This window comes from Furipterus horrens, unplaced genomic scaffold (genome assembly GCF_987537825.1).
Source record: "Furipterus horrens unplaced genomic scaffold, mFurHor1.1.pri manual_scaffold_20, whole genome shotgun sequence".
Taxonomy (NCBI): Eukaryota; Metazoa; Chordata; class Mammalia; order Chiroptera; family Furipteridae; genus Furipterus; species Furipterus horrens.
In genome coordinates, this window is record NW_028327190.1 from 3,261,589 (window position 1) to 3,270,840 (window position 9,252).

Genomic DNA, 9,252 nt, shown 5'->3' on the forward strand with positions numbered 1-9,252 from the left:
GAATTCTAAAAGGGATAAATCCAAAGAAATCAATACCAAGATACAACATACGCAGACCTCTGAACACTAAAGACAAAAATAAAAATAAAAAAGGAAATCTTGAAAACCATCAGAAGTCATGGAGGCCAGAAAGAAGTGGCATAACGTTATTCAAGAGTTGGGAAAAAACTGTAAACCAGATTTGTATATGCAGTAAAATATCCTTCAAGAGTGAATTGGACATCAATACATTTTGAAATAAAGGAAAAGAAAGAAAAATTGTTGTCAGTAGACTCATCCTGCAAGAATGGCGAAAGAAAATTCTGAAGAAAGAGAGAAATATTGACAAAGGGAACCTTGGGTCACAACGGAAAAAAATGCAACAGACCAAAATATAGAGGTAAACACAATAGGCTTTCCTTTTCCTCTTGAGTTTTATAAATTATGTTTGATGGTATACCACAATTTTATCATTGTCTGAAGAGGTCCTAAATGTAAGTATAAAAGATACTTCAGATAATTATGTTATAAATGGGTAAAAGTAAAGGATTACAAGTAGAAATAAGGTCTCTAAGCTTTACTTGAACAGGTGAAGTGATGCCGTCAGTATACTGCCAAATATATAAATGTATTTGGTACTTATAGTATCTACAACTACCAGAGATGTCTCAGAAACTATCACAATAGTAAGCTCCAGGAGTCAGTCACTCCACTGAAACAACCATTAAGCTGGCAAAAGCAATCAGAGTTAACTATTTCAGAACTCTGGAACCCGATCAGACCCAATAACTAGGGAGTGCTTGATGAAGGGCAGCTGAACTAACTTTGGTAATAGCGCTGTGAGTGTGAACCAGCTACCATTCTCTACCTCAACCCTGCTGCTTTCTACCTTCCTAGAACAGTTGGCTGGTGCCAGGGAAATGGTGAGGCCTTAGAAAATGTTAGGGCTATGTATTTTGGCTGGTCTGGTGGTTCCCTGAGTGACCAGTGAAGACTGTTCCCTTTGTTCCACCCCCCTCTGGCTTCAGCGGCTTCCATGGCAACATCTATCAGATGATATAAAAATAAATACATCTCACACACATTTAAAAAAAAAATCCATTCGTGTCAGGACATCTCTGTCAGCTCACAAGCTGATGACAGAGATAATAGAACAGAAACGTTAGTAACCACAGACAACAAGGAATACAGATTTTGCAAAATTAATTTGGAAAAGTCACTTCAAACAATGGATGACTACAACTCCCAAAATACAAAAAAAAAAAAAAAAAAAAAAAAAAAAAAGCTATCTCTAAGGAGGGCAAGAATCTGACTTTCAGAGTTAGCTCATTATAATACTCAAAATGTCCAGTTATCAACAAAAAAGTATAAAGCATACAAAGAGGCAGGAAGATATGGCTTTTAACAGAGGTAAAAATGTTAGAACATATTTCTGAAAAAGTCTGAATATTGGAATTATTAAAAATGATAGATCAACCACAATGAAATATCACTTCACACCTATCAGAATGGCTATCATTTGAGAAAGGGGGACTCATTTGCACTGTTAGTGGGAATGCAGATTGGCACAGCCACTGTGGAATACAGTATGGAGATACCTCAAAATATTAAAAATAGATCTGCCTTTGTAATCCCACTCCTGGGAACATATCCAAAGGGACTCAAAGCACTAATTCGAAAGGACATAAGCACCCCTACATTTATTGCAGCATTATTTACAATCACCAAGATGCGGAAGCAGCCCAGGTGCCCATCAGTAGATGAGTAGATAAAAGAACTATGGGACATTTACACAATGGAATACGGTTAAGCCGTAAAAAAGGAAGAGAAAGCAAGTTTTATCCTTTGTGACAGTATAGATAGACCTGGAGAACATTATGCTAAGTGAAAGAAGCCAGTCAGAGAAAGATGAATACCATATGATTTCACTCATACATGGAATCTAATGAAGAAACGGAACTAACAAGCAAAATAGAGACAGACTCATAGATAGAGAGCAGGATGACAGCTAAGTGGTGAGGAGAGGGTAGTGGGGAGGAATTGAACAAAGAGGGAAAGGGACTCATGGACATGGACAACAGTGTGGTGATTACGGAGGAGGGGGCTACAAGGGGACTCAATGGTAATGGAAAGAAATACAATAAGAATAAATTAATTAATTTTTAAAAACGGCCAGACTTTTCCGAGGTGGTTTTATCATTATATTTCCACCAGCAATAATCCAGTTTCTCGGGGTTCGTGTTGTCACAGTGTTTTAGTTTGGCCATTCTGATAGGATATAGTGATAGCACATTGTGGTTTTACTTTACATTTTCTTAACGGCTAATAATGCCAAACATCTTTTGATGTGCTTTTTTGCCATCTTATTTGGGGAAATATCTCTTCATGCCTTTTGGCCATGCTCCAGTTGGATTGTTTGCCTTTTTACTGTTGAATTTTCAGAGTACTTTGTGTACTCTAGCTCCTAGTCATTTCTCAGATACGGAGTTCGAAAATATTTTTTCTACGGTGAAACTTTTCTTTTCATCTGCTTAGCAGTCTTTCACAGAGCAAAATGTTTTCAGTTTGCTAAGTTCCAGATTATTGATTTTCTCTTTAATGAATTGTGTTTTAGGTGTGAAACCAAGAACGTTTTGCCTAGCCTCAGTTCCTAAACATGTTCCACTGTGCTATTTTTTTCTGAAACGTTTACAGTTTTATATTTTACATCGAAGTCCATGATCCATTTTGAGTTAGTTTTTGAATAAAGTGTTAGACTTAGGTTGAAGTTTATTTTTTTTCCCATGGCTGTGCGATAGCTGTAGCATCATTTGTTGAAAGACTATTTTACTGAATTCCTTTTTCTCCCTTGTCCAAACCAGTTCAGAGGAGTTATATGGGTCAGTTTTTGCATTTTCTGTCTGGTCCCTTAATCCATGTCTCTGCCCGTCTTCCATCATAACCTTCTTCGATTAGATAGATCTTGATTCCTCCCACTTTTTCCATTTTTTTCCCCTCCCAACATTGGCTTAGGTATTACAATTCCTTTTTTTTTTTTTTTTTTTTTTTTTTTAATGTGAAGAGATTTTTTGAGATGCAGGGGAGGTTTGCTGGCTTATTTATTTATTTATTTATTTAGCTTTTATTTTTTTATCCCTCTAAAGTTTTTTGTTTGTTTGTTTATGTGTTATAGCTGTCCCACTTAATTCACAATTGCTTCCCCCCACCCTGCCCACCCCTTTTACCATAGTCAATCCCCACCCCATTATCCATGTCAATGGTCATTTATACATGCTCTTTGACTAGACCATTCCCCTTCTTACCCCACTTCTCTCCCTCCCTGCTCCCCTCTTGTCACTGTGAACCTGCTCCTTGCTTACATGCCTCCGGTTCAGGTGCTCGTTTGTTTGTGTTGTTCATTAGTTTCCTGTATTAGGTGATAGCATATAATATATATAGTATTTGCTATCATCCATTAAATCATCCTTGCAGCCCTGGAAGGAATCCCACTTGATCGTGGTGTATGATCCTTCTAATGTGTTGCTGCATCCAGTTTGCCAATATTTTGTTGAGGATTTTAGGATCTCTGTTCATCAACGATATTGACCTGTAGTTTTCTTTCTTTGTGGTGTCTTGACCTGGTTTTGGAATTAGGGAAATACTGGCCTCATAGAAAGAGTTTGGAAGTCTCCCCTCTTCTTGAATTTTTTGGAGTAGTTTGAGAAGGATAGGCTATAGTTCTTCCCTAAATGTTTTATAAAATTCGCCTGTGAAGCCATCCGGTCCACGGCTCTTGAGTGCTGGGAGTTTTCTGATTACTGTTTCTATTTTCAATACTTGTTATCGGTCCATTCAGGCTTTCTGCTTCTTCTTGATTCAGTTTTGGAAGGTTGTATGTTTCCAGAAATCTGTCCATTTCATCTAGGTTGCCAAATTTCTTGTGATACAGTTGTTCGTAGTAATTTCTTACAATCCTTTGTATTTCTGTGGTATCGGTTGTGATTTCTCCTCTTTCACTTTTGATTTTATTTATTTGGGTCCTCTCTCCTTTTTTCTTGATGATCCTGGTTAAAGGCTTGTCGGTGTTCTTTATCTTTTCAAAGAACCAGCTGCAGCTCCTACTCTTGTTGCTCTTTTGAATTGTTTGGTTAGTCTCTATGTCATTTAATTCTGCTCTCATCTTGATGATTTCCTTCCTTCTACTCGCTCTGGGCTTTGTTTGTTGTTGTTCCTCTAGTTCTTGTAGCTGTAGGGTTAGATGTTTTATTTGAGATTCTTCTATCCTTTTTAGGTAGGCCTGTGTTGCTAAGAACTTTCCTCTCAGGCCTGCTTTCGCTGTATCCCATAGGTTTTTGGTTGTTGTGTGTTCCTTTCCATTTTTTTCCAGAAACTTCTCGATTTATTCTTTGATGTCATTGTTAACTCATTCATTATTTAATAGCATATTATCCATTCTCCATGAGTTTGAAAGGTCTTTGCGTTTTTTCCTTAAGTCCTTTTTATTCGTCTTTCTCTGACTGGCTTATTTCACTTAGCATAATGTTCTCCAGGTCTGTCTATACTGTTACAAAGGGTAAAACCTGCTTGCTCTTCTTTTTTACGACTTAGCAGCATTTAAAACGAAATGCCCCATACTTCTTTTATCTACTCATCTACTGATGGACACTTGGGATGCTTCCGTATCTTGGTGATTGTACATAATGCTGCAATGAACACAGGGGTGCTTATGTCCGTTCAAATTAGTGTTTTGTGTCCCTTCGGATATATCCCCAGAAGTGGGAACATTGGGTCAAAAGGCAGACCTATTTTTAATTTTTTTGAGGTATCTCCATACTGCATCCCAATCAGCATTCCTACCAACAGTACAGGAGGGTTCCCTTTTCTCCACATCCTCACCAGCACTTATTGCTTTTTGACTTATCGATGATAACCCCTCTGACAGGTGTGAGGTTATATCGTATTGTGGTCCTCATTTGCATTTCTCTGATGATCAGTGACATTGAGCACCTTTTCATATGTCTATTGGCTATCTGTATGCCCTCTTTGGAGAACTGTCTATTCAGCTCCTTTGCCCACTTTTTAAGTGGGTTACTTGGGTTTTTGGTGTTGAGTTTTGTAAATTCTTAATGAATTTTGGATATTAACCTCTTATCAGATGTATTGGTGGGTACGTTCTTCCATTCTGTGGGTTGTCTTTTTATTTTGTGGATGTTTTCCTTTGCTGTGCAATAGCTTTTTTAGTTTGATGTAGTCCCATTTGTTTATGTTTTCTTTTGTTTCCCTGGCCTGGGGAGATATATCCAATAAAATATTGCTACAAGCCATGCCTGATATTTTATTGCCTAGGTTTTCTTCTATGACTTTTATGGTTTTAGGTCTAATATTTAAATCTTTAATCCATTTTGAATTTATTTTTGTGTGTGGTGTAAGAATGTGGCCTAGTTTCATTTTGCTGCATGTATCTGTCCAACTTTCCCAAGACCATTTGGTGAGTAAGCATTCTTTAGTCCATTGTGTGTGTGCTTGCTTCCTCTGTCACATATTAATTGAGTGTAAAGGTGTGGATTTATTTCTGGGCTCTCTGTTCTGTTGCACTGATACAGGCATGTGCTTTTTTTATGCCAGAGCCATGCTGTTTTGAATACTATGGCTTAATTGTATAGTTTCACATTAAGTAGCGTGATTTCGCCAACTTTCTTCTTTTCTCTCAGGATCCCTGTTGCCTTTTGCGGTTTCATCTCAACTTTTAAATATTTGTTCTAGCTCTGTGAAATATGCCATGGGTTCTTGATGGAACTTGTGTTGAATCTACAGATTGCTGGGTGGCTTGGACATTTTAATGATGCTAATTCTTCTTATGCTTGAACACAGTATGTGTTTCCACTTGTATCTTCTTCAATGTCTGGTAATTTCCTGAGAAGAGGTCTTTTACATCCTTGGTCAGGTTTATTGCTAGGGATTTTATATTTTTTGAAGCAATTGTGAATGGACTTGTTTTCTCAGTTTCCCTATCCGTTAGTTCGTTATTGGCTTGTAAAATGCAACTGATTTCTGGATATCAATTTTGTACCGCGCTACTTTGTGAAATTCATTTATCCATTCTAGTAACTTCTTGTGGAATCTTTGGGAGTCTCTATGTACAAAAACATTTCATCTGCAAAGAAAGACAGTTTTACTTCTTTCTTTCCAATTTGGATGGGTTTTATTTTTCTTCTTGTCTGATTGCTATGGCTAGGATTTCCAGTACTACGTTGAATAAGAGAGGTGAAAGTGGACATCCCTGCCTTGTTCCTCATCTTGAGGGGAACATTGTAGTTTTTGCCCATTGAGTATGGTGCTGGCAGTTGGTATGTCATATATGGCCTTTATTATGTTTAGGTATGTTTCCTCTATTCCCATTTTGCTGAGAGTTTGTATCAAAAATGGGTGCTGGATTGTATCAAAAGCTTTTTTTGCATCTATTGATATGATCATGTGGTTTTATCCTTCATTTTTTAAATAGGTGAATCACATTTTTTGATTTGTGAATGTTGTGCCAACCTTGCATTTCTGGAGTGAATCCCACTTGATAAAGATCTGTGACCTTTTGGATGCATCGCCATATTTGGTTTGCTAATATTTTGTTGAGGATTTTAGCATCAGTGTTCATCAGGGACTTTGGGCTATATTTTTCTTCCTTTGTAGAATCTTTTACGAGGTTTTGGAATTAGAATAATGCTGGTCTCATAATATGAGTCCGGGAGTCTTCCCTCCCCTTCAATTTTATTTTAAAATGTTTGAGGAGAGGTGTTAGTTCTTCTCAGAATGTTTGGTGAAATTCACCTGTGAAGCCATCTGGTCCAGGGCATTTGTTTGTTGGGAGGTTTTTAAAGATTATTATTACTGCTTCAATTTCACCAGGTGTAATATGTCTACTAAGATTTTCTGATTCATCTTGATTTGTTTTTGAAAGAGTGTGTGTTTCTAGGCATTACTCCATTTCGTTCAGGTTGTCCAGTTTGTTGGCATATTTTATTGTTGTTCGCAATATCTTTTTTATAAGTCTTTGTATTTCTTTGGCGTCAGTTGTTATTTTTCCGCTTACATTTCTGATTTTATTCATTTGCATCCTTTTATTTTCTTGATGAGTCTGGTGAAAGGCCTGCCAATCCTTCTTATCTTTTCAGAGAACCAATTCTTAGATATATTAATCTTTTGTATCTTTTTTAGATTCTATTTTATTTATTCCAGCTGTGATATTTATTATTTCCTTCCTTCTGCTCACTTTGGGTTTTGTTCGTTATTCTTTTTCAAGTTCCTTTCAGTGTAAAGTGAAATCGTTCATTTGAGCTTTTTCTTGTTTTTTTTGAGATAGGCCTGCAATGATATGAATTTATTTCTCAGGATTGCTTGCTTTCCCAGTGTTTTCACAGAGTGTGAATTGTTGTGTCCTTATTTTCATTTGTTTCAAGGTATCTTTTGATTTCTCCCTTGATGTCATTGTTGACCCATTCATTGTTTAATAACATACTTATGTCTTAATATGTGGTCTATCCTAGAAAATGTTCCATGTGCACTTAAAAAGTACATATAGTCTGCTGCTTTGGGATGAAATGCTCTGAAGATATCAATTAAATACATTTGGTCTAATGTGTCATTTAAGGCCGCTCTCTCCTTGTTGGTTTTCTGTATAGAAGATCTATCCATTGAAGTCAAAGGGGCGTGAACATTTCTGACTCTGTCTGTATTCCTGTAGGGTAGTTTGTTTTTAAAAATCAACACATAAAGTTATCATACAACACATAAAGTTATCATACAACCCAGTTATTGCACTCCTCACATTCATCCCTGAGAAATAAAGACTTGTATTCCTACACAACTGTAATAGCATAAACAATAAAACTTTCTAAAAAAATAACTCTGTAATGGTCTCTATCGTGTATTTACATGTAAGTTAGCACATCGTGAATCAGTAAGGTGACAATCAGCAGGCCATTGCAAGGTTAGAGAAATAGACCAAATCTCTCTGCCAAACATAGATCACAACTTGAAGTGAACTTTGTAGTTTTCTACAACAAATACTCTAATACCATTTTCTATGATAAACATCCATGGTCTCAAGGTGGAACAATTAACAACAACAACAACAAAACCAAACATTTCAATGTCCTCTAAATGTTTTTGTTTTAGCTAAGGAGACTGATCAGCACATCTTTAAAAAACAAAAAAGAAAACAAAACAAGTAAGTATAGATTCAACTTAAAATTTACTTTAAAGGTTATGTAAATATTAGTTGACCTTCTCTTGTCTTTCTAAGCAAAAGTTAATGGTTAGTTTATCACATAACAAACTCAAAAGCAGCTGCTTCCACTACAGTCCCTGCTATTGAATTTTAAGGCATCAAGTCTTGACATAATTTGCATCAAGCCTGGATTAAAGATGTCTAAAACGTATCATTTTCTTAGCCCACTTTATGACCTAGAAAAGCTTATTTGGACACAAACGTTCTGTGAGACAGCCTTTTCATTATTCAGGTAAATATCAGGTAACATTTTCTAATAATAATAATAATGAGGGTGAGATGAAACTTGGAAGTGATGGATGCATTATGACAGATTGTAATAATGGTCACGGATGTGTGCTTACGCTGAAACTCATCAAGTTGTATACGTTAATATGTACAGCTTTCTATATGTCAAGCATATAAAATGATTTTTAAAAAGAGCTGTTCAAAAGGGAGTAGGTTGCTTGGAAAGTAACAAGTTTTTTTGCTTCAGCGAAAGTATTAAATAACCTTCCTAGAAGTTTGAGGAGAGCATATCTAATATCTAATTCAATTAGAAGATTCAGAACGGGCCAGCCCAAGGGTACCATCGACACCGAGTGACACTGTCCTTACTTTCAAATGCTGGTGCCTCATGAGTCCTTCCACTGTTTCTCCTCACCCTGGAATTGGGGACCATTGAAACTGTATTCAGAGAAAATTATAAATGTATATCTTTTAGGCACAGAACTCATAGAAATGTGCATAAGCCAAACTGTAATGTTGATCAAGACTCTAACCTGAGGCTTTTATTTCTTGTCTCTCGTTCCAGTTCAGACGTTACCTGCTCCTTCCGGTGTCCACACTCCTGCCTCTGAATTCCTGTGTGGTACAGGCATAAAACTGGAGAACCTGTCAGTGCAGGAGGAAATTCCTCCATTCATCAGGCAGCAGGTTTCCTTCAAAAACTTTCTTCTTCCAGGAGAGGCTGCATGAAGTCCATCGCCTCTTCACTTTAGTCTGAAGAATCAATTAAAGAGGATCAGGAAGCT

At 36.8% G+C, this 9,252-nt stretch overlaps 1 protein-coding gene across 1 annotated transcript in view; it reads right to left on the bottom strand.

Annotated features, from left to right (window-relative positions):
• LOC149990259 (A-kinase anchor protein 4-like) overlaps window positions 1-9,140 on the bottom strand; it is a 141,372-nt gene extending 132,232 nt beyond the window's left edge. Inside the window, exon 1 of the mRNA XM_090265513.1 lies at window positions 9,045-9,140. Within this exon, the coding sequence (XP_090121639.1) occupies window positions 9,045-9,140 (96 nt within the window). The remainder of the gene's footprint in view (window positions 1-9,044) is intronic.
• Window positions 9,141-9,252: the final 112 nt, after the last annotated feature.